The 26423-nt window shown below is 41.4% G+C and overlaps 2 protein-coding genes across 3 annotated transcripts in view; both read right to left on the bottom strand.

Moving 5' to 3' along the window:
* The window catches only part of FBXL17 (F-box and leucine rich repeat protein 17), a 234712-nt gene extending 221554 nt beyond the window's left edge, over positions 1 to 13158 (bottom strand). For both annotated transcript variants that reach the window (XR_011723334.1, XM_071731205.1), the window contains exon 1: positions 12258 to 13158. Coding sequence is in view for 1 of the 2 variants with exons in the window: in XM_071731205.1 (XP_071587306.1) it covers positions 12258 to 13007 (750 nt within the window). In the remaining variant the exon portion in view is untranslated. The remainder of the gene's footprint in view (positions 1 to 12257) is intronic.
* On the bottom strand, positions 10323 to 12250 carry LOC139789734 (endogenous Bornavirus-like nucleoprotein 1). Its single transcript, XM_071730735.1, has 3 exons — positions 12194 to 12250; positions 10765 to 10966; positions 10323 to 10651 (listed from the first exon to the last, which is right to left on the bottom strand). Exons 1-3 carry the CDS (start codon positions 12248 to 12250, stop codon positions 10323 to 10325), a joined length of 588 nt encoding a protein of 195 aa, XP_071586836.1.
* Positions 13159 to 26423: the final 13265 nt, after the last annotated feature.

Here is a 26423-nt window from a genome sequence, read left to right as displayed (position 1 = left end):
TTTATACCCCAAGGTACTGAGCATTAGATCAGCCTGCAAAAAAGAATAAGCCATAAATTTATGACAGGCTCACAAACTGCTGTTACATTTACTATATTCAATCCTTTCTCAGGAGTACGGTAACTAATAAATATAAAAAGGTCTGTCAAGAGGTACATATGAAGGTTCACTGTAACTACAAATGAACTGTAATCCATACATCATCCTATAATGGAAAAGGCAATCACACCCTTAAGATACCTACACAGAAATACAGACTGCTAAACATGAAAAAATCCTCCCACTCAACTGATGAGTAGAACTACACTAAGTAGAAGCACTACAAGCAATCTCAGGCAGTATGCCCAAGAAAATCCGAACTTACTAGATAATGTCAACAGGAAAGTGCTGAAATCCAGAAAACATGAAAAAAAAGGAAGACTAGGACTGTTCCACCAAGGAAAAGAGAGGGCAAAGGAGGTAAACAAACTAAATAGAGTACTTTCATCTTTGTGGTGGGCAGGACAATTAAGTCTAAAACTAAGGATAATGGAGCATTGGAATCTAATATCTGGTAACTTACCGAACTTCCATCATTGATGGTCTTTAGAACAGACTAGACAACAACAATAACAACCATTTTTGCCCTCTTGTTCTAGAAGATGGCTTAGCTTATGAATTTTGAATATGCATATCCCTGTAAGAACCCTTGTACAGGGGAGCTGGCTGACTATTCCTAAAAGAAAATCAAATTCACCGACTTCTATAAATGCTTGGAAGATCTATCAGTTCCAGATTCTTCTTCTAGCTGCAAAAATCTCCATCTCTTCCATAAGATTCTTTGCAGTGCTGGAGAATTGTGCATGGACATCTTTTTCCTGAAAGTCCTTTGTTTGATCATTACCTAAGTATATGGGTGTTTCTTGTTAGAGATGAAACAATCTATGTTTGCTAACTCTCTGCAGTTTTTTGTCTGTACTTATGAATCTACACACATAGCAAGGAGGTGGCTGTGACCACCATCCAAAGAAATAACATAACCTCCAGTCAAGGAAGATAAACCACTAAATACTAAGTAGCAATTAGGCACCTGATGTTGCTACTGCAAAAGTGTAATTCTAAGCATTAGGGAAAAAAAAGACAGTCTAATGATTCTCAGCAATTGTAATTTCTAGAGCAGCAGGAAACTTGTTCCTACTACCAGTATGAAACAGAACACTGAATCTTCCAACAGTTTTAAAAAGCCTCAGAAGTGAAAAAGGCAATATCATCCAGGTTATTTTTAGGCAGATATCAGACTGACTCCAGTTAATAGTAAGAAGGGATGCCAAAGTTGGAATTAGAAAATATACTAACCAACCTTTGCTGCTGTGGTAAATAAATAAGCTTACTCATAGAAAAACAAGAAATAAGAGCTTGCAGTTCTTAAAACAAGAATATAGCAAACACAGAACAGGAAAAACTATGAATATGAAAGCCCTTTCAAAATTTTATTCCAACTATCATTCTACCAAAAGCTAAAAACCCCCACAAATCACAAGAGACCTATTGTTTTGCTACTCCATGACCAGTAGCAATGCCAAAGCAAACAGAGAAGCAAGATTAATTCAGTTACTTGACACAAACAGTATTTCTACACAGACAATATTGTTCTAGAAGAAATGTCTGTAAGCATTTGAGGTCATGTTTTAGTCCATGCTGTACTTAACTCTAGCTGTAGATACAAGTAAGGAGTGTACAGGTGTTACAAACTGACTTCTTTAGGAACAGCCACTTCTTTGGGAAGCTGCTGCTGACAGTCATTGCAGAAGTTCCAGCACAGACACAAGTAGCCACAGAAATTACACAATCAGTATAACTTCAAAGACAAGGCCTTGCCAGTTTTGTGCTCTGCAGCAGCTATCATGATTCCAACTATAAAAATATTCTGAATAATATCACCTAAAACTTTGTTTTTCTTCAGTGCTTGCAGTTGTTAAAAGAAGATGTATTGAACTGCATTAAATGGGTTTAGCAGCAACACCTATATATATTCCACTTTGGTGAAACATCATCCTTACATTAAGAGATCATCTAAGCTGCAGGTTAAAGTACTGCATTAACGCATATAACACTAGAACCAATTTTGATGGCCTTCACCACCCTTTAATTAGGTTTAATTCTCTAGATATATACTGATACTGTGGTAGTTTAATTGTACTGAGTTTTAAAAATTGTTTTCTAATTCCCAAGGCTGTATAAATACAGAAGAAAGATAAAATATTCCTACCACCAAGCTTGTTCATTTAGCTCCTGCTTATGACAGATAAATTTCAAGGAGCAGTGTACTCAAGCATGTATAGCAGTGTGTCCAACACTCATTCCCCTCCACCCCTCCCCAAATTAAATCTCTAATACCCTAATACCCCTTTCCAACCACTCTAATAAAAAATAAGTTTGATAATATTTTCTAGATGCATTTCACATTTTCTTCACCTGGTGAGAAGAGGGAGGGGTAGAAGAAGCAGAGTTCTGCAAGCCGAAAAAACCACCTTACTCATGTTCTTTATTGTCTAGTCTTACACCCTTTCAGCTCACATTCCTAAAACACATGTCAGTACCTCCCGCTTCAACATTTCAAGTGATAATTATGATTAGTGGGTTTTTCTTCTCCTCAATGAATGCAAAAGATTACCCGGGTTTCAAGACTAGATCCAACTAGATCAACACCCAAAATGTTTAGCACTCATGGTCTTACCATACATTCCGGAGAGTCAGTTGTATGTCAATCTCTTGCTTTGAAACAATCATTCAGTGACTCAAGTTTAAGACTACAGTAAAAAGAAAATTAAAAAAAAAAAAAGCACAATGCCCAGAACAACAAAAGTTCGCTTCCATATATACCTGGCTTTCAGTCAGACCACAACCAATCTGCTGAACCCTTCAAATAGTCCAAGTTTATGTCCTTGCCAGACACAACCATACAAATCCTTTGTAGGACAAAATCCGTACAAAGAAGTTGTTTTACCTTTAAGCAACAAAGCACAACTAATTGCACACAGTACTACAAAAACACAGTACTATTTCCAGTGTGTCTGCACACACCTGTGGCAACTCACTATTCTGGACCAGGAGATAGCTCAATTGACTTTAACCCAGGCAAATTAAGCCTTTGCACAGCACACTTACCAGCCACAGAAACCAGCACCTGATCAAGTTGTAGGGTTTTTTCAGCTTTGTGGAATAAATATTTTGTTTGATCATGGGATCGAAAGAAAGGCAGAAGCTGATAGAAATAACAGTTCTTCTGTAATTATCTCTTTTACCACCAGAGTTCCTACGCAATGGGGCTTCAAACATTACACCTGTAACACTCTGGGAAAGGTATGCGAGAATGCTAGATATTTCCAGGTGTGTATGCAAAGAAGGACTACTTTCAATTTTTGTGGTAAATGTTAGCAATTCAGCAAGGACAAAAAGAAGGGAAAGAAACCAAACACCCTATGAATATATTTTCTTAAAAGATTAAAGACAAGATTTAAATATAGTAAATCCAGGTATTGAACTTAATCTATAAATATTCAACAAATCTGACCTTAAAGCAAGTTCCTCAAAGTTCAGTGAAGTGAAGGACTAACTCCACTTCTAATCAAAGAAAATCACAAGAAGTCAATCACAGCCATGAATGTTACTACAAAAAGTACACTAGAAACTTGTGCATATGCTTTGTGACAAAATACACTCAGTGCCAACTTTTCCAAAATCAAGAACTCACATCACACATATCACACAAGCATGGAGTAAAAAAAAAAATAATTCTTTCTTCAATTTTGTTTAAATTATCAAAAGACAATCCTAAGTCAGAAAGAAAAATTTCTAAAAAACACAATCAAACAGAATGACTGATTGCACGCACTTAAGCTTTTGCCTCAGGAAGAGAGGCAAGAAAATTCATTTGATTGTCAGTAACATTATTTAAAGATACTACTAACTTTAAGAACAAGTTAGAGATTTATGAATTAGAATACAACATAGACTGTAGACCGCAGGGCAGAATGGGGTTGATAAAATGTGCATCCACACATCCCCTATTTCTGTCATGGCTTTCATTCAGAAGATCTTGCAATATAACAAGAAGAATAAAGACTTATGTGAATGACTCTTATTTTCTCAATAAAAATCTTGTATCGAATAGAAATAGGTATCTGTGAAACTGCATCAGCCCTATTTGTTTTGCAACAAAAAAAGCCCCACATTGCATTAACATTACATATAAAGAACATTATAATGTAAATCCATTTCATGGTGCTTAATGAACCTGATTACATTCATTCTTGGAAAACCGCTCATTAGATTCATCAACTGTGTTTAATGTTTCTCAGCAACTGAAGTTCCATTATTAAAAAAACAAATAAATCCGAAGTATTATTTAATACAAGAACATAATAAGAACACAATAATACTCTAAAGCATTGTGTTTATTAACTACAGGCATACAGTAGTTAGAGCTTCCAGTTTTGTTTGTAAAAGGTTATTTTGGTCTAGTCCATAAAATTAAAAAATTCTCAGCAGTAGATGAAGGCCAGAGAAATATTTGCTTCATTTTTAGGAGGTTTCACTGCTTTATCTGCATGTGAACTTAATAAGGAAAACATCAATTATTCATGAGCACTGGAATATATGAAAAAGTTACAAGCACTCAAGGCACATACCTCCTAAGGAAGCCTCAGTACACCCATAAAGGGAATAAAGTTTAAAATGCTCTTGTGATTAACAAAAATGTGCCAGGCAGGAAGTGATTGTGTGATTTCATATCACACACAGGATTCCTACACCAAGCTGCCATCAGCAGGAACACTTTACCTTTTTACTAGTCTCCTGCTTCTGGCTACCTGAATTTTTGCACTGGATTTAGTGACTGTTCTCCAACAAAGACTTCTCAGACAGCTAATCCTGAGGAAAGTTTTTGCAGCCTTAGACTGGGGTTATTATTCAATTCTGCAATTGCAGGACCAGTCTACTAAGCACAAAGCTAGCTCCAGGAACATGCAGCCAGAGGTTACAAAAGGGAGACACTGCTCTTAACAGCCACTTGCAAACAGATTGCCTTAGCTGTAATAAAAAACACAACTTTAGTTTTTATCTGTAAAAAGTGATAGGAGACAGTGATACCTTTCCTGCTAATGGAAAGAAAGGTTCTGACCAATAAGCACAATATCTTTACTTGAGCAGGCCGATAAAATTTTATTCTCAGCCACCCAACTGTCCTCACTGTGTTGCTTCCAAATCACCACAATTTAGAAATGGAGACACTAAAACACATCTAAATCTGAGACTAGTGAAAATAATGTTGGTAACACAGTAATGACTTAGCTTTTAGCTAAAAAATGCTTATCTGATTTTTTTAGTTTCCCGTGTTCTGCCAACAAGTGAGTGCACAAGGGCACACGAGAAGACAAAGAGACTACAACCTTCTGCAGAAGCTGAAACTACACAAGTTAGAGCAGCCTGGAGAAGGTATCCTGTCACCATGAGAGTGTGAAGAATGCATGAAGAACACATGAGGGGCAGGTGCACAGATCACAGAGGTGCACAATGTCATTGCCATGGCATTTCTTTGTTCAGCATCCCCCTCCACAGTTACCAGCTTGAGCTGTTGTGATTTTTTCCCATCTGTCTCATGTGAACAAATTACTGTTTAAGTGTAAGATTCGATGCCTGAGACGTCTGCTATGGGAAACCTAGGAATAAGCCTGAAGGAGGAGGAGGCACCCGAGAGTGTGCATGTGTGTGAGCAGGGAGTCAAAATGGGCACCCATTGGCTTGATGGAGACATCTCCATGAAGGGATGTGGGTCTTGGCAGTTCTTCTCCAGTGCTGTGTGCTCACAACTCTCTGGATGGTCTGTGAGTGCTTGGGCAGCAGCCTCACCCTTAACATGTAAAAAAAGGTCATATGTTCTAGACCCTTTTCTGTTTTGAAGCAAGGTCAAGCACACCTAGGACATTCCTGATAAAGACATCCCTCTTGCTGTTTAAAAAAACAATTTATAAGTAAAAATTCCACCTCTGCACATAACTTTAGGGACAGGAAACCACCTTTGCCAAGAATTAAGAGGTTTTCACACTGTGATTTTCCAAGTACCTCACCTAAACTTCCTTTCCATCAAATAGAGCTTATTATTTCTTTTTACTTTACAAAAGACAGGAACACAGTTGAACTTCTTATCAATTTTCTCCTAACAAAGGAGTGCACCTCAGTCTTCTTTCTGAATAGAAGTGTCATCTGGTTTGAATTGAATCTTCAAGCTACCACCACAGTCATGTTTTCACAACCTCTAGCTCTCCTTTGATACCTCTCCAATTTGTCTGTGGGTTTTTTTAAGGAGACCCCATTGCTCACAACCTAATGCAGTACTCTTACAGAGCCTTAAAAGTAGCAAGCACAGCACAGGACTTCCTTTCTGTGTTCTACATGTACAGTTCCTGTTCATACAGCCCAAAGGGCAGTCTGAAGTGTCTGAATCACCATTACTAAATTCCATCAGTCTTCATACCATTTTAACTTTTATGATTAAACAGCAGCACTGCGAAGAGGTAAAAGATTTGTTTCTGCTTTCCAAAAGCAAACAGACATGAAACTGCAAAAGGCACAGATTTGTGACACCCAGCACAAAGATCTGAAAACTCAGTGATACAAAGAATAAGATTTTGTAATCTTATGCACTGCATGCTTATAAAGAGCTTCCTTACTCTCTCATTCACATATCTGCCTAGATTTCAGTCAAGCTGACTGAACTGTTATTCCTTAGTTCCTCTCAGATTTTAAAAGAGAATGAATTTAAATTATCCTTTATTCAAAAGGAATAAACTATCAAAACTATCAAAATAAACTACAAAATTTAAAAATTAGATTTTGCCTGCTGTGTAACACATTTTTCCAATATATGTTTCAGTGATTAAATGAAAAGTAAACCAACCTACACGCTTGCTTAACCTGGGGAACTGCAGTGCTTTTATGCCTCCATACTGATGAAGAGACTGCTTCCCCAGCCTGGGGAACAGCATCACCTGACACGCTCCACTATCAACTTCCCAGATTAGTTGAGCCTATTTGAGTATCTGCAAACCAAGTTCAGTCTGATAAACTCTTCCATCCAGTCCTATATCCTTCACTTTGGGGCAGTTTGGTGATGTATATGTATATGTATATGAAATTATACATTTCTTCAGACCTTTCTCCAGCCCATGTACAGACACCAGTGGCAGTCATCCTGGCACTAGCACCACACCATGAGGAGGTCACAGAGGTAGGAATCAAGGGAAGGAAGCACAAAACAACACAGGGTCTGGCTCTGGAGGCTTCTGAGGATTGAATTCCATGCACATGAATTAAGGTTCACGTCTCCACTAACTACGGTGAAAAGTTATTACTAAACTTCAGGCCTTGCACCCCCCCAAAATAAAATGGCACATTTGGAGACAGGATTACATTTGGGACATTCTATCTGTGTCAAAACCCAACACATGAAGGCTTTTAGGCACCTGTGTAATTCAGTTAACAACATGCCTGGTCAGAAATCTTAAGTTAAAAGTCCCATAACAGAGCAGGATTCTATGGAAGCAGCAAAACCAAAAAACAAACAAGCAAACAAAAAAAAAATCCAACACCAAAACCCCCTAAAGCAACCAACCCATAAATCTATCCAAAGACCAGAGGGGAATTAGGGCAAGGGAGGAAAGGGTGCGAGGGAGGAAGTGGGATGAAAACAAAAAACAGGAAAGTAGAATGGTTCCACATAACGTAATTGAGGCAGGCTTTTTTAAAAACACTACTGATGTAGCTGGATTTAAGAAACTAAAGAGACCAATTCTTCCCCCAGTTTGGGGGAAGTGGGGAATATGTACCTGCACTTTCAAAGAGGTTTTTTGTTGGTTTGCTTGGTTTTCTGATTGTTCTGTTGGGGGGTTTTGGTGTTTTACAAATTAGATATGGTGTCAATATAAAATAGAACACCATATTTACCCTAGTCCAAAGGTGAGACAGGCATTAACATACCTTCTCTATTAAAAGAACTGGTTTATGACAGAGTTACAGATTTGTATTTTTGAAAAAAGTGAAATCAAGTACTAAAGTGATCACAGAAAAGTACTGATACCATGTATGATAAAAAGCATTTAAATCATGTTAAACAAGTCAGTCCAGTTTCAAATCCTAAAACAGAGTATCAAAGAATAAGTTACCTTCTAGTAATACTGGCAAAGTGATTAATTATTTTTCAGTTATTACAATACAAAATTTCAATTCCAGAATTACAGAAGAGAATAATTTGAATAGGATAGTTCTTAAGTTTGAAGTTTTTGCGAAAAAGGAATTTTCATAGGTCAAAGTAATCTTATCCATGAGTAATTTGATATCATTACTAGTTTCCCATTCTGCTTGGGCAACTCCATTAATAAGGCCTGACCTCAGTGCCTGGCAGGGTTACGGAACAGATCATCCTCAGTGTAATCACACAGCACCTGCAGGATGGGCAAGGGATCAGACCCAGCCAGCACGGGTTTAGGAAGGGCAGGTCCTGCCTGACCAACTTGATCTCCTTTTATGATCAGGTGACCCGCCTGGTGGATGAGGGGAAGGCTGTGGATGTGGTCTACCTGGACTTCAGCAAAGCCTTCGACACCATCTCCCACAGCATTCTCCTGAAGAAGCTGTCAGCCCACAGCTTGGACAGGGGCACCCTGTGCTGGGTTAGGAACTGGCTGGAGGGCCGGGCCCAGAGAGTGGTGCTGAACGGGGCTGCATCCAGCTGGCGGCCGCTCACCAGTGGTGTCCCCCAGGGATCAGTGTTGGCCCCAGTTCTGTTTAATATCTTTATTAACGATTTAGATGAGGGGATTGAGTCCATCATCAGCAAGTTTGCAGATGACACTAAGCTGGGGGGAAGTGTCGATTCGCTGGAAGGCAGGAGGGCTCTGCAGAGGGACCTGGACAGACTGGAGAGTTGGGCTGATTCCAACGGGATGAGGTTCAACACGGCCAAGTGCCGGGTCCTGCACTTTGGCCACAACAACCCCATGGGGAGCTCCAGGTGGGCACAGAGTGGTTGGAGAGCAGCCAGGCAGAAAGGGACCTGGGAGTCTGGATTGACAGGAAGCTGAACATGAGCCAGCAGTGTGCCCAGGTGGCCAAGAAGGCCAATGGCATCCTGGCCTGGATCAGGAACAGCATGGCCAGCAGGTCCAAGGAAGTGATTCTGCCCCTGTACTCAGTGCTGGTGAGGCCACACCTCGAGTCCTGTGTCCAGTTCTGGGCCCCTCAGTTCAGGAAGGAGATTGAGGTCCTAGAGCAGGTCCAAAGGAGGGCAACCAGGCTGGTGAAGGGACTCCAGCACAGATCCTATGAAGAGAGGCTGAGGGAGCTGGGGCTGTTCAGCCTGGAGAAGAGGAGGCTCAGAGGAGACCTCATCACTCTCTACAACTCCCTGAAAGGAGGGGGTAGCCAAGTGGGGGTTGGTCTCTTTTCCCAGGCAACCCTCAGCAAGACAAGAGGGCACGGTCTCAAGTTGTGCCGGGGGAGGTTTAGGTTGGACATTAGAAAGAATTTCCTTACTGAGAGGGTGATCAAGCATTGGAATGGGCTGCCCCGGGAAGTGGTGGATTCTCCGTCCCTGGAGATATTGAAAAAGAGACTGGATGTGGCACTCAGTGCCATGGTCTGGTAACTGCAGCGGTAGTGGATCAAGGGTTGGACTTGATGATCTCTGAGGTCCCTTCCAACCCAGCCAATTCTATGATTCTATGAATACCCATCATTGAGTTTAACAAATGGTTATCTGTATTTTTTTGTGCTACTGCCTTAAGTATCCCTATTTGATCAGATTGTAGTCTTTGTTGCTTCTATTAATCTATGAATTTTCTGCTGGCTACGTATAATTCTTCTTTTTAACAGTCAGCAATGCATTTCACTAGCTCAGGTGGGGCAGAAACCCCCTCTTGGTTGGTCAAGATGTTACAATCTTCTCTAGATACTGTGGATTCTGGCTCTGCAATACCTTCTTAAAGACTTACTAAGTCTTTATATATGCTGTGGTCAGAACTTTCCAAGCCTTTGGTCCTGGATCCTTTCCCTTCACAGGAGGTTGACTCCTAGGATCCCTGATGGCTCTCCAGCTGAATCACTATCTGACACTGACAGGAATTAAACTTTCATTCTTCTAATCCATACTACTACTTGTAAGATTCTATTTAGTTTTGACATTGCAGCATGACAAATTGATCCTGCAAAATCAAATAGTGTGCCTAGTTCAGTTTTCACAGACTCAACTACTTCTGTGTATGCAGGTATTTCAGATATGACAGGTCTTAAGGCAATTGGCCCATCCATGCAATGCCCCAGACACTCAAATTGTAAAACACTTGTGACTTACATGCCACTATTTCAATTTGCCCTATGAATTCTTTAGCAAGTGAATCAAGTTCTGATATACTTAATTGAAAAATTAACTGGCCTACACAAGGTTGAGATTTAATCCAATCTATCGTGAGTCCTGCATTGTAAAGTTGAAGAATATTTGTGCTGTCTGCCTCTGCATGCCTGTTAAATGATGCTGTGAAAACCTGGAACCTTCTTCCGTAACTTGGTGCATTGACCCTGCTTTTTAATTCAAACCATGGAAAACTCCTTGAAAGAGCTCCAGATGATGTTTCATTATGGAGACAACTTAAAGTGCATTAAAAATGTGGTCTCCTCTTTTATTCTCTTTTTTGTGTAGGGATGCAGTTGCTTGTTGGTCTGATGTGAAACCTGCAGGCGCTGTGGCAGATTGCTCAATTCCTACTTCTTTAAGAGCTGGGTGCAACCCTTTAAATATAAACCACAGAAATACCAAGCCTGGTGTAACCAAATCAAACAGTCTTGTAAATGATGGATCTAAAAGGTCCTTGGCATCTCTTTCAATGGCATTTTCACAACTAATACCTGGTCCTGGTCCTTCTTCTTGATGAAACTACTCTAACTCAAAGTTGCATACGATACACTCCTCATGTCATTTTGAACTCCCCACGAATCTGAAGTTCCCCCTTCCATTATTTTGTAGTTGAATGGCATAGAGAGGGCATTAGAAAGGTATGTCACTAGGAAAATTGAGCTTGGGTTGTTCCAGTCTTTAGCACTTCGGAACTCGTTGAATAGTGCATCTATGAAGCTTACATACCCTTACTAATACATTTAAATGTACCTTAAAAAAAAAGAAAATAAAATATGCAAGCCATCTGAAAACCCCACAGAATTAATTTTATGTGCAAGACACAAAGGTAAGTCAACTGTTACTGAAGACATAAAGGCAAGTCAACTGTTACTGTTTGACAAAAGAATACAGGAGGTACTTTTCACATTGGGGTTATACAACTAACAGTGCAGAGAAACAAGAAGTCACCTGTCTCACATGGTTCTACTGACATGCCTTGTTTTAAGTTTAACCATCTGATCCTGGCATAAACTGAATACTGGAACACTACCTTCCAAACTTTAAAGACACACTGTCCTCAAACTATGGCAAACATCAAAGGCTTCAGTTTCAGCCAGACTCACATTTTCAGATAAGGTTTAGCTGAAGACAGCATACTGACTACAGAGTAGCTTAAAAATTAACTTGTTGTCAAAAGAGAACAGCACTAAAGGAAGCAAAAGACAGCAGGTGGCAGGAAAGAGAGACTGTTATTGAAAGCATGAGTAAAAGGCTTTGGAAGCACATAGTTCCACTGGGCTAAAAATACTCTGGCTGATTGTGAACCAGTAATGTAAAAATTGACTCAAAATACACAGTAGTACATATCTTTCTCCTATAATCAACACTGAAAATTTGTCTATGTAGTTTTGACATCGACAGAAGCACTAAATACAGTGAGTGTTTCATCAGTGATGTAATAGGAAGCTGTCTGAGAAGGGACCATTGCTCATTTCACAGGTGCGACTCAAAATATTTAGGGGTAGGTACCGGAGTCCTGCCTATCTATACGTCCAGGTCACGACTGAAAATGCCTTTCAAAATGACAAAACAAAACGACGAGGGAAAAATCCCCACCCCCATCACCTTATTTACCTCCCAAACGCCAGGGGAGGCCCGGTGCCCACCTACCCCCCGTTTCTGAGGCGGTGAGGAAGGAGACGCGCGGCCCCCGTAGGGACCGAAGATGGGAAACCCCGCCCAAGGCGGGGTCAGCCCCCTCTACACCCACGGCTTCCCCGGGGTCAGCCCCAGCCTCGGTAGACCCGCCCGTTCTCCGACCATGACCCACCTTGAGGAGGATGGAGGACGGCAGCTGATTTATGTTCGGGGCAGCCGGCAGCAGCGGCTCTCGGCAGCAGTCACGGGGGTGCTCCAGCGGCTCCTCGCAGCCGGCCTCACCATCTCCTTCCTCTTTCTCCCTCTCCTCCAGGGCGGGGGGCTGCGGCGAGGCGGGCTGCCCCCCGCCACCGCTCTCCCCGGCAGCGCCCCGAGCGGGGGCTCCCCCACCGCCCGCCGCGCAGCCGTCGGCGGAGGGCAGGGTGCAGAGCTGCGGGTCCCCCGGGCACTGGCAGCGGACGGCCTCGGGCTCCGCGGCGGCCGCGCATCGCGGCTGCTTGCAGGGCGGGCAGGCGGGCATGCCAGCCCCTTTGCGTTTGCACAGCATCTCGGAGGCGACCTCGCCAGGCGGCCTGGGTGGCCCCAGGAGGCCACGCACCGGCGAGGGCAGCAGGCCCGAGAGGAGGAGGCGCTGGCAGCTGCCCCGCGGCTCCCAGGCGGAGGGCCGCAGGCGGAGGAGGCGGCGGGCGACTCGCTGCTCCGCAGTGGCGAGAGCCGCGTAGGGTGGCGATGTCAGCAAGGGGTCCCCGGAGGGCAGGGTCTGCTCTGGGGCGGGCGGGCTGGCGCTGTGCACGATAAAACAGAGCATGCAAGGCCCACGCAGGAAGCAGCTCCGGCTGCGCGGAGGCACCTTCCTCCCCCGGCGGCGGCAGCACCGGTCGCGGCTCAGGCTGCTTGCCTCCTTCGAGAGCAGGTGGCCCATATATGAGATGGCAGTGGCGAAAGGGGCCGCGGGGTGTCACCTGCGGGAGGCGGCGCCGGACGCTGTCATGCTGACGGCGGGGACGGCGGGTAGCGGGTCCGAGCTGGGCTAGGACAAGACAGGAGAGGTCAGGACGCGGCTGCAGAGCTGGTTCCGGGACGCGGCGCCGGGCGGAAGGAGCTTCCGCTACCGCCTCCCTGACCTCCTCAGGGGGAGGAGAGAGCGGGCGGTGCTCGGCGGCCTGGGCGATGCACGGCAGCGCTGCGGGCAGCTGCCGGGATGGGTTGGGATGGGATGGGACGGGATGGGAGGGGAAGGAGGAGCGGGGAGTTGGCAGTGGCGGCTCTGGGTTTGGCGGCCTCCCTCCCACGGAGGCTCCGTGCGGAGCTGCGCGGTCGCTGCGGGCAGCTCGACGGTGCCTGAGCCCACGGGCCCCCGCAGCGTGGGTGTGGGTGTACGTAGGTAGGCTCGGTGTGTCTGTGAGTGCCCAAATAATGCGGTCTACGTGCGTTATTTGAATGCACTGTATGTATAAATACAGATATATAGGGTGGAGCCTTTATATGAGCATGTACTGTACATATTTTTTAACACCTGAAATAAAAGGTCTTGGTTACAGTTTGTAGATAAAAGTGTGAGGCCTCACGGCGGGTGGTGGATGTGGAATGTACGCAGCTGTGCAGGGCTGTCGGTGTTGGCAGTGTCAGGGTGACAAGCTTTGAGGCCGTCCAAAGCATACCTCCCAGCTTTTCTCCTTCAGCACTGCCTTCCCAGCAAGTATCTGGCTTTTGTTTCAAATCATCAGCCAGCCACAACCAGGGCCCAAATGGGGCCTCCATCCTCGAACACCCTGCTCCTGAGCATGCACACCTGTGACTGCAATGTGTTGTACCCAGGGTGTGTAAATCTTTGCAAGTATGGGCCATAATGCTTTAATTAAGACTCTAATTTAGGACTTCTCAATGCCTAGCAAAATTTACTTGTGTGTTTCAGGATTAAGTTCTAAATTGACTTAGATATATAGGTTTAAATACATGTGGAATTCTGTCTTCAGTAAAAGAGGGAAAAGGCAAATTGTAGATAGAGTATATATGGTGCAGTACTACTATGAATAGCAAAGGGCAGCAGAAGATATGCACAGTATTTTGTACTTTGAACCACACCTTTTGGCCTTTGCCCAGTTACATTAGCATTAAAATACCTGTGACTCAATTATTTTTGCTTGTAACCTGTGTTGTTAGTCTTCAGCAGCTCAGTAGAAGTATGTTTACAATGAGAAAAATAATGACTACACCACTGGATAAAAGTAGAGTAATAGAATTTTTTATCTGAATTTATAATTACGTCACTGAGAGCCACTAAAATAAACTGCAGCACAATTCTGTGAGGTAGAATTTTGGCCAAAATTCTGCAAGGTCTTTTCATGCCTCAGATTTCAAAAATAAATTTTCATAAGAAAACCAAAGATAGCATTAAAAGAAGATGAAAGTCCAGGTCAAACCTTCTCTGCTAGTTTTGGATGGGTGAGAGTTAGCACAAGTATGAAACGTAGCCTCATAACAGCTCTTATGGAGAAAAGTGAGAGTAGTTTTTATAACGCACTCATGTTTTGTTGTTGCCAAGCAATATTTACAGAGTCCAACGCCTTTTTCTATTTCTCATACTGCTTCTTTCCTCCCAGCTGCTTCTCTACCGAAGCCTGAGGAAGACACAGCAGGGACAGCTGACCCAAAGTGGCCAAGGGGATGTTCCATACCATAAAATGTCATGCCCTGTATGTAAACTGAGGGGAGTTGGCTTGGGAGAAATAATCACTGCTCAGGCACTGACTGGGTGTTGGTCAGCAGGCAGTGCATCACTTATTTGGGTTTTTTCCTTTATCTCTTTTTTGTTATCATTATAAATAGCAGTAGGAGTGATAGTAGATTATGCTATTTTATTTGAAACATTAAGTTTCTCTTATCTCGACACACAAATTTTCTTAAGTTCTTCATGCAATTCTCTCCTCCGTGCCACTGGGGTAAGAGGGCTCGAGTGAGCAGCACTTAGTTGCTGGCTGTAGTTAAACCATGGCACCTTTAAACTGAACAGCATTCAGAATAAATATTTGCCATGTCAAATATTCAAAATAAATCTCATATTTGAATCTGACTGTGCACCTTCCAAATGGCCATTGTGATGTGGTCTTTATGTCCATAATCTCATACTGGTGTTATCTGCAGAAATACTATCAAATGTGCCTGACTTCTGTATGCCACTTTCCTTTCTGATGGTCTGGTATATATTGCCCCGTTATTTTGAGACATATACACACTATACATACACATACATATGGAGTTCTTCTAATTCCTGTAGTATTTGCCTTGACATTATGAGTCTCTGCTACCTCATTTTGAAATAAGTTGACTTGAATGGAATATTTATGCAATATAGAGGAGGACACATCTCATTTTTCCTAAGCATTTTTACCTTCAGATAACTTTCATACGTAGTTGTAATTTTTCTCCTGATGACTTAAACTCAGTCCTTGAATTTGGTCTTTGGGACTCTATTCCTGAGGGGGGTTTTGTTGGTGTAAAGACAGCAGAATGAAAGAAAGAAAGCTAAGACAATAAATGGTCAGCATTTGTATGTTACTCATTCTATCCTTAGTACTCTGTTACTTAGCTGGCAACAAGATTTGGGCCCTAAATATGACAGTAGAGATGTTCCACTGACAGTTCTATTTCTATCGGATATTAGAACCATAAATATACACAGAACAACTGCTGCTGATTCAGTGTCATGCACGTGATTTGTCTGCTCTAGCATCAGGCACAAGCAATGAGTTTTGACTGGCCACTGAGCTCCTTCTCTCAGAAACTGAGACAGTAATGTTCAGGGCAAAATAATCTTAGCTCAAGATTAATTTATTTTGTGAATAGAGAAGGACTTGTGAGTGGTGTGATTGTTGGAGGCCATCTTGAGCATAGCAATCTTGAAATTTATAAGAGTTTTCAATACTTGGAGAGCAAGGTGAGTCAGAAGAACTGTCACTTTAAACTGAATGCCAGACTTAGGCCTATTTCAGAGACGGGCTGTCAGTCTCCTGGGAGGCAGTCCTGAAGGGCAAAGTAGTCCAGGAAGTCTGGATTGCCTTCCACTCCACCTCCCTTCTTGCAGTTGACATGGTCGTGCTACCAAACTTAAATTTAGGTCAAGCATAGAAAATTAGAGAATTTCATTATGGGTACATAAAAGAATGTTTGCATGCTGATTTGTTTGGGTTCTTTTAAAGAAATGCAGCATGGTGTAAATGTGTCAAGCAAAAGGCTCAAAAAGTAGGTGATCAATTAGATATTGTGTTTGAATAGGCAAAATAAGAATCCCCAATCACATGCCTGATTATGTCTGCTTACCAGTCACTGTATGGATAATCTATTTGAAAATTCTAAGCGAACATAGTATGTACGTTCTTGGGTGAAGATGATGAACTATATCTGGTACTATTAATCAGCAAAGGTGTTTTTCTAACTTAGCCTTCTGAGGACTCTGAACAGGAGACGTTCTGGAAGGAACATTTGTAGCTTACTTGAGAGCTTTCCCATCCCCCATGCCTTTTGCCTAAGAGCCAGACAAAACAAGAAGAACTTGAAAGAGATTGAAAGAATGTAGAGGGTGTGGTAGTTTTCAAAAAAGGCACAGGTTAACCTAGCAGAGATAACAAGTTGTTCAATTGTCTGATATAAAACATGCATTAAATATGAACTTTTCTAAGGTAATACAACTAGTAAAAGAAACTCATGTGTTAAAAGTACTACCTAAAATATTTATTAAACTGGTTAGGACTGGTTGCTGGCTGGAATCAATCCACAACAGGTGTAAACCATAAATTTGACAGTGTCAGTCAAATTACAGATAGCACAAAGATTTGTGACATGATGGAGAACTGGGCAGAGAGAAACTGCATGAGGTTCAATGAGGGTAGGGTGCTGCACCTAGGGAGGAGTAACCTCATACAATAGTACAGTTTAGAGGCTGATCTGCTAAAAAGCAGCAGGAGAAAGACCTGGGAATCCTGTTGGGCAGCGGGATGACAATGAGCCATGAATAAGAAGGTCAATGGCATCCTGGGGTGCACCATGCATCAAGAAGAATGAGGCAAGAATGTCGAGGGAGGTTAACCTTGCCCCCTACTATGCCCTGCTAAGGCCCCATCTGAAATACTAAGTCCAGTTTTGGTCTCCCCAGTTCACACAGAACAAGGAACTACTGGAGATTCTCATCAATGCTTATAAATATCTAAAAGATGGGTGTCAGGAGGGTGGGACCAGATTCTTTCCAGTGGTGTCCAGTGACAGAACTATGTCCAGGGGCTATGGTCACATACTGGAACACAGGATGTTCAACATGAACGTGAGGAAAAATCTTTGAGGGTAACAGAGCCATGGAACAGGCTGCCCAGGGAGGTGGTGGAAACTATGTCTGTAAAGACACTCAAAATTTTTAAAGTAAGAAGTAGCTTCTAATTTCTACTTGCTGCTGGTAGTTTTTGGTTTTCCTCTGTTAGATTGATACTTTAATTTACCAAATCCATCTCACCCCTGTCATGATAAGGTTTTAGCCCATTCTGTCATTAATATGTAGAGTCATTGGTTTGGGCCATCTGACAATCACTTTGAAAATGTCACCTCGGTGCAGTCTCAAAAGCTGGTATTCAGCTGCCTGCAAATATTTGTGACACAGATGTGGCAGATTACTGATCTGTCCATAAAGCACTGAGGTATGTGTTGGAGGGCATAGCTCTCTGCCTCTGAGAGCATCAGCTGCTCTATGGTGTCCCATGTTCAGAGAGCTGAATGATACCCTGTGATGGGAGTGTCAGCAGAGAATTTTTTTACCTGTCAGTATTCCCTTATGTAGCTGTGCGTTTCCTTTTGCAAAACTCTGTTGCACTGTTGTACAGGTTTTGGCTCGGATAGAGTTAAATAGTGGTAGTCAGCACAGGGCTGTGTTTCAGATTTGCTTTGAAATAGGGATACTTCCGTTACTGCTGGGTAGTGCTTAAAGAAACTCAAGACCTTCTCTGCTTCCCACACCACCCCACTAGTGAGCAAGCTTGAGGTGCACAAGTCGTGGGAGGACACAAAGGGGACAACTGGCCAACGTGGTGCTGCTTAACATTGTGGTGGTACTCTATTAACCACTTCCCCTCTTGATCACCGTATAAATCACTCCCATTTATTCCCAACACCTATGTGTCCCTTCCTCATAGTAAGTAATAGAGTTAATTACCTTTAAATCATTTTTTTTTTTCATAAATCTATATTAAAAATCCCCTTTTCATGATATCTTTGTTAGTGATTCTTTAAGTGACCTTTAGACCTTCCACTCTTATCTGCCACAACCATATGACATCATGCTCAGCACTAAGGTTAGGGAAGAGGTCGACAGGAACCTCACTGCTCAGAGACTGGATAGGCATCAGTCATTTGGTGGTAAACCTATGTTTTCATTTACATCACTTGTTGATCTTGAGTTCCATTTTCCTCTCTCTTTGTTTTTGCTTATTTTTTGTTGTATATTTTCTGTCTATTATTATTATTATTTCTTTTCAGTTATTGAATTGTTTTTGTCTCAACCCATGAGTTTTTCGCACTTTCACCCTCCAGTTCTTGGAGGAGAGGGGAGTAAAATGAGTGAGCAGCTATGTGGTTTACTATGTCATTGCCATGGCATTTCTTTGTTCAGCATTCCCCTCCACAGTCACCAGCTTAAGCTATTGTGATGTTTTCCCAGCTGTCTCATGTGAACATGTTATTGTTTAAGTGTAAGACTCAATGTCTGAGACCTCTGCTATGGGAAACCTAGGAATAAGCCTGAAAGAGGAGGAGGCACCTGAGAGTGTGCATGTGTGTGAGCAGGGAGTCAAAAGGGGCACCCAATGGCTTGATGGAGACATCTCCATGTAGGGATGTGGGTCTTGGCAGTTCTTCTCAAGTGCTGTGTGCTCATCACTCCTTGGATGGTCTGTGAATGCTTGGGCAGTGGTTTTATCCTTGATGAGTGTTTCCCCTCCAAGCAGATTGTTCCTCTCAGTGGTCTTATGCCACTGTTATATTTTGCAATATTTTGGACAGCCAGGCCATTGTCACAAAATAGTTAGCAATCGTAATGTATGTCAGAAATTATAATATTTCTGGAGTGTCATGTAATTTTTGCTTCCGTTAGCCTGCAAAAACTTAGCGAAGTTTGAGTGTCAACTGTAGCAGATAGTTTTAAGATTTGGAGACTTTGGCCTAGATGTACTGGTACTTTATCCTTGAGGCAAAGCAGTTGGCGACTGAGTAAGAGGTATGTAAGTAACAGACATAGCAAGACCTTGGCAAAAGAACAGAGTAGCACATATTTTGCTTTTTAGGAAGATTTCATTAACTAATCAGAGGAGGCTCTCCTTTGAGTAGACAAAAAAGGGGTAGCCTATCAGCTTGCAACAAGTATGCATGATGAGCTCATGATAACCAATTATAAATTAACAGGAATTATGCCTGTACTCGTGGACAAGATAATGACAAGTGTAAAAATAGAGGTGTTCTATGAAGAAAATGCTGATGCTCAAAAGGGTGTCAGTCATTCAGTCTGCTTTGAATGGCAAGTGAGAAATACAGGGAAGTGCAACATGCTTCTTGTCAATGAAAGGACATTAACACTGGGTGTCACTATTGCTTCCTTCAAAGGGAAGCACGGTCACCAACCTGCTGAAGAAGCAGGATTAAATACCCCGTGTGAGTATCAACTGTGAAATCTTCACCACTTTAGCGTCAGAAGGCAGACACAACTAACAGTTAATTTTTTCATTATCACTGCTTATATTTTATGAACCCAGTAATGCAAGAAGCCTGAAAACTACCACAACTTACACGATGTAGGAACTAAGCAGTAAAATCCCTTCAATTCATGGTCTTAAATGCCTATTACATATATAGCAATAGATTGTAACATTTTTTTTTTCTATGTTCTTTCTGCATATTTAAATAGACCACACAGGCTGATGCCCGAAGACTAGGATGGTATTTAATTTTTGAGTTACGAAAGAACACAAGGAATAATCTGTAAAATCTACTTTATAGACTATCTTGTTCTCATACCCATAAGAATGTGTTCATCTGAATTTCAGGACTGACCTTTGTGAAGCTGGGTCTATATAAAATTTTTGGCCATATGGCTATAGCTTGGTTCTTGACCACACAAATGTTTTATAAAATTACCAGTTCAGGAGAACAGGTTCTTAAAGAAAGGCTTGAATTGTGTGTTAGGAATGCTGTTAAGAAGTACATGGAAGGAAGTGGTTGAATTTTTACCTTGGTTTAAGGAACCTAGAGACTGAAACTTCAGGTTGTATTTAGAATCATAGAATCAGAGAATTGGCTGGGTTGGAAGGGACCTGAGAGATCATCAAGTCCAACCCTTGACCCACCACTGTGGTTGCTAGACCATGGCACTAGAGTGCCACATCCAATCTCTTTTTAAGTATCTCCAGGGACGGAGAGTCCACCACTTCACTGGGCAGCCCATTCCAATGCTTGATCACCCTCTGTAAAGAAATTCTTTCTAATATCTAACCTAAACTTTCCCTGGCACAACTTAAGACCATGCCCTCTTATCTTGTTGAAAGTCGTCTGGGAAAAGAGACCAACCCCCACCTGGCTACAACCTCCTTTCAGGTAGTTGTAGAGAGTGATGAGGTCTCCCCTGAGCCTCCTCCAGGCTGAACAGCCCCAGCTCCCTCAGCCTCTCCTCATAGGATCTGTGCTGGAGTCCCTTCACCAGCCTGGTTGCCCTCCTTTGGACCTGCTCTAGGACCTCAATACCCTTCCTGAACTGAGGGGCCCAGAACTGGACACAGGACTCAAGGTGTGGCCTCACCAGCACTGAGTACAGGGGCAGAATCACTTCCTTGGACCTGCTGGCCATGCTGTTCCTGATACAGGCCAGGATGCCATTGGCCTTCTTGGCCACCTGGGCACACTGCTGGCTCATGTTCAGCTTCCTGTCAATCCAGACTCCCAGGTCCCTTTCTGCCTGGCTGCTCTCAGCCACTCTGTGCCCAGCCTGGAGCTCCTCATGGGGTTGTTGTGGCCAAAGTGCAGGACCCGGCACTTGGCCGTGTTGAACCTCATCCCGTTGGAATCAGCCCAACTCTCCAGTCTGTCCAGGTCCCTCTGCAGAGCCCTCCTGCCTTCCAGCGAATCGACACTTCCCCCCAGCTTAGTGTCATCTGCAAACTTGCTGATGGTGGACTCAATCCCTTCATCTAAATCATCAATGAAGATATTAAACAGAACCGGGGCCAACACTGATCCCTGGGGGACACCACTAGTGACCGGCCGCCAACTGGATGCAGCACCGTTCAGCACCACTCTCTGGGCCCAGCCCTCCAGCCAGTTCCTAACCCAGCACAGGGTGCCCCTGTCCAAGCTGTGGGCTGACAGCTTTTTCAGGAGAATGCTGTGGGAGACAGTGTCAAAGGCTTTGCTGAAGTCCAGGTAGACCACATCCACAGCCTTCCCCTCATCCACCAGGCGGGTCACCTGATCATAAAAGGAGATCAAGTTGGTCAGGCAGGACCTGCCCTTTCTAAACCCGTGCTGGCTGGGTCTGATCCCTTGCCCATCCTGCAGGTGCTGTGTGATTGCACTGAGGATGATCTGTTCCATAACCCTGCCAGGCACTGAGGTCAGGCTGATGGGCCTGTAGTTTCCTGGGTCCTCCTTCCGGCCCTTCTTGTGGATTGGCGTGACATTCGCCAACTTCCAATCATCTGGGATGTCCCCAGTGAGCCAGGACTGTTGGTAGATGATAGAGAGAGGCTTGGCGAGCTCTTCTGCCAGCTCTCTCATCACCCTTGGGTGGATCCCATCCGGTCCCATAGACTTGTGGGGATCCAAGCAGCTCAGTATGTCACTGACTGTGTCCTTCAGGATTACAGGGGGCTTTTTTCTTTTTTCTTTTCTCTTTTTTTTTTTTTTTTTTTTTTTTTTTTATTATTATTACAACAATCTTTCTCATCAAAATAAATATGTGTGTGTATTATATAGTGGGTAACTTGCTACATTTGTACCAATGCAGTAAGTTATGGTATCTGGTTGGAAGTATGCTGAGAGGCATAAGCCTAATTTTCACAGGTACATTATGCACTCTTAAAGCTCTGAAGAGTTTTGAATCTGTGGTATGATACAATGGGAAGTTTGTAATGTGAAAATAGTAACATCCTACAAGTGAACATTTGCACTTCTGAGAATAGATGTACTGCCTGATTAACAGGTGATCTCTGTGTTAAAGGCATTCTAACTTAGTATCTATGTTCTCAGATTTTCACTGTTAACATGACAAATAGAACACTATGTCCTGTTTTTTGATCAATGTACGTATTTAACCAAATCCCTTCTTTTCACAATCTATATAAAAGTATAGACTGAGAGACACCACCAGAATCAATCAATCTTCTGCCATCATGTGAAATTACATGACACAATCCTGTTAACAACATTTATCAGGCTTGATTTTTATTATCTTTCTTAGTCTGCCCACATCCATGGCAAAGCTATACTACAATCTCACAGGTTTCATGCTCGGATATCACTTATTATTGTTTTCAGATTGAATTTCTTAATGATCAGTTAAGTCCCCAATGTCATCCTGTTATAGTTATTTTATACTAGATCTGCAAGTTAGTTTGCAAAGTTCTGAAATCACTATAGGCTTGTTCTTTTGCTTCTAGTGTGTTAAATGCTTTGCCATTGCTTTTATCTCAGTGCAAACTAAAACACCACTGGAAAAAACTGTAAACCAGAAAGTCTAATTATTGTGGCTACTTGATTGATATGTTGGGGTGCTTGCAGGTATGACCTATTAGCAGCTGAGTAGCAAACTGAACAAGCAAGTTGTTTACACTCAACAGATTAATAAAATGAACAAACTACACATACTGATACAATGGTGATATGCAGACAAGCTATGAAAAACAATTTAAGATAGACAGCATGAGTTGATCACATGGAAGTGTTAAGGACTGAAGTCTGAGTGCCTGCTTCACATATGAAGAGCGTATTAATCAGACAGATTTTCTATCATCAAACAGATGATAGAAAACTCTATCTAACAAAGAGACACAAAGTACCGACAAATTGCCTGTGAAGTGTAGCTGCAGATTTGGTTTGGACTAGTGGATGGCACTACATGTTATTTGGTCACCAACACTGAGTATTGTTGTTGTTAATTCTCATGATACCTGAACACCATCAATTACCCTTATCGTCCTCAAGATTAGGGGCTTTTTGTGCCTTTGGTACTTGAGCAACTCCTTAAGAGCAGGTTGATTATGTTCAGTTCTTTACCCAATACTGCAGCTGAAGGAAAGTAAAAGGGGTCTCAGCTATTATTCTTCGTCTGCATTTTGATTTCTACAGCCTTTAGAGCAAGTACTAAATTCAGTGTTTCAGAAGCATTATTTTGACAATAGCAAATTTTCCTTTGTTGTTTGTTATTTTTCTAACACTGAAACATTGGTTACTAATAGAGATTATTTACTCCTGTGGTGATTATATTAGATATACTATGGCTAGTAACCACAGGTTATCACACTTGGATAATTTACACACTTCATCACAGAAAACATGAGGGAAGGCAAGTGTCTTTATATAAGAAGTTATACCTGTAAATCCACAATTTATTCCAGGGACTTTTGTTTATCAAGCACAGAGAAACTTTATTTCTCCATCTCCTTCTCCAAACTCTATCACTGATATTTTGTAATATTACAGATTTGTATGAAATTTCTTGGCTTTGCTTCACAACAGTTTACAATGTAGAATTTTTGTGTTTAAATTAGCAAAATATTAATGAATAAGGATCAGAAGAAGTATGTTCTTCCTTTCTGTGGAAGACAAAAATTCCACAAATGTCATGTGTAATTATCCCAGGATGAGGAAAGTCCAGCTGAGAAGATAACAACATTTATGTTCCATGTTACATACCTTGTAATAATGCAAGAAGGTACCTGAAAGGGCTACTTAGAACAGCTATTGAATACCTGAGAGATCTATGTGCTTTATATGTTTGTCTGTAATATAAGGAATTTTAAAAGGGAGTGTGGGAGAGTCTAAAAGAAGTCATAGATCTTTTTCTGACACAAAACGTAGAAAAAGTCTGAGAGAAGATTTTTGAAGGGATTATGTGATTGATTAAGTATGTCATGACATTTCAAAAGAGACTGTTTTTCTAAAAAAAGAAAAATTCTTTAGAGGAATTATTCCAAGAAGGAATTATTTCTTCTTTGGAAGGAATTATCTTGAAGGATTAGTTCCCTAACACAGAGGCTGCATAAGAAAGTGTTAAAGACTATTTCAGCATAGAGAAAAGAAAACACTCCCTCTGTGATCAGAGAGCTCACATCTAGTAATGGATTTCCATTTCAGAAACAACAAAAAAAAAAAAGTGAAATGTCATAAAATCTGCACAGACATCGTCTAGAATTCGACTTTTCCTTATAGAATATTAAGGGATACCAAAAATTTTATACCTAATTTTAATTTACTTGTAAGCGTGTTTAAAAATTACAATCAGGATCTGGCTTCACTTGACTTGTATTTTGTTGGCTGGAATTCTGATGTATTTGTATTGCATACAGTTATCATATAATATCCTACGACTATCATAAGATAGCAATACTTCACATTATGAAAAAAATACTTTGGAAAAAAAAATAAGTATCTGATTTTGCACTCCAGGAATGAATTTTTAAAATATGTGTCTCATTTTTAAATTAAAGACTTTCCCACTTACCTGTACCTTTACAAACCTAGTCTTTGTTTCAGCTATTGTACTGTCTAATTCATTATGTGGTCCTTACAGCTGAACACAGTAGGTCACCTCAATTTTATGGAATTGTAAAAGGAAAATAAAAGATGTTACTACTCTGCTGAATATTTGCGTGGTCTATAATGTACAATTTATCTGTTTGCTGAGGTAAATTGCCTTCTCTAATTCATTCTACAGATACAGTCATCTGATGTTCAAATGAAACCTTAAAGTTGTACTTGTGTTGGAAGAGGAGAAAAAAATGTTTTGAGTATGACACGTAGTTTCCACCTACTTAATTGTAATAGTTTTCACACTGCTACAATGACCTTCTTGGGTGCTTGGCAACATACAATGTGGATGCTTAGAAGCCTTTAGAAGTTAGGATCTCAAATATTACTATAATCTTAACCATTTAACTCTCATTAAATAGGGGAAATAGTTCAATATTTTCATTTGTGTGAATGAATGTGTAAAAACAGCTAGGTGTGTTTAGCTAGTGATAAACCACCTTAAGGCAGAAGGAAACATCTCAAGAGCTCCCTCCATCTTATGCAAGGAGTCAAATCTAATCTGTCAAAGCATAGATGTAACAAGGTATTTGTTTGTTTGAGAGTATGATTTACTCAGCAATTAAAAAAACATCTTAACATGAAACATGATATGCCGGAAGATGGTGGAATTGAAAGAATAAATCCTGGAGATAACTGCAGCTTGGATCCTGTTTTATTATTCGTCATAACACAGCACCTAAGTGACAGGCTGTTAATAATTAAAGAGAGGGTAAGAGAAGAGACAGAACATATTTTACTGTCTTCTGTCCTGTCATAAGTTTTGCTTCTCTCTCAGCATGAAGATTCCTCAATGACGTGTAGTAATAATCTATTTACAGGCATTATGACAGCTACATTCCATTCTCCATTGACCTTTTCTTAGCAATTTTTTAATTTCAGAGTGTTTTGGTTTTAATAATCTACTAATTAAGATTTGTCCTATAACAAAGTGATGATGCTAAGAATTTCGGTTCTGTATTGCTTCTATTTCACAATTTTTAAATGTTTGGGTATACATTAATTTCATAGTAATAAATATAATTTTGTATCCAGATATTTCAAGATTTACTATGGAGTACCACGTTAAAGTTAGAATTATATGAAACTTTGAAGGGGCTACTGCCTTGGGAGAAAGTATAGTTGATAATTCACTAAGTATTAACACTGGATTTCTTTCAGTAATTCAGAGAATCATTATTATTGCCTTGTAGCAATTTTTTTATATAAGAGTATCGCATAAAAATCTTGTGTAAATAACCAAACAAACCAGCCCAAATATAATTAAAACTATCTTAAACTGGGACTGTTTTTTATTTTCAACTTGTCCTATCTGTACTATGCATAAATACATAAATGTTTTTTTCACTATCACAAATAATTTATTTCACTCAGTTACATGGGTGCATGAAGATATTATTTGTTGTTTTGATTACAGACTCCACAATACCCTTGAGGTTCTGTACAGTTCTTCAGTGGACAGCATAGCTATGATGTGCCTGGCTGGTTGCAGAGCTGACCTTTTATT

Source organism: Heliangelus exortis, chromosome Z, assembly GCF_036169615.1.
Source record: "Heliangelus exortis chromosome Z, bHelExo1.hap1, whole genome shotgun sequence".
NCBI lineage: Eukaryota > Metazoa > Chordata > Aves > Apodiformes > Trochilidae > Heliangelus > Heliangelus exortis.
Note: the sequence above shows the minus strand (reverse complement) of the source record. Positions and strands in the feature narration are given on the sequence as shown.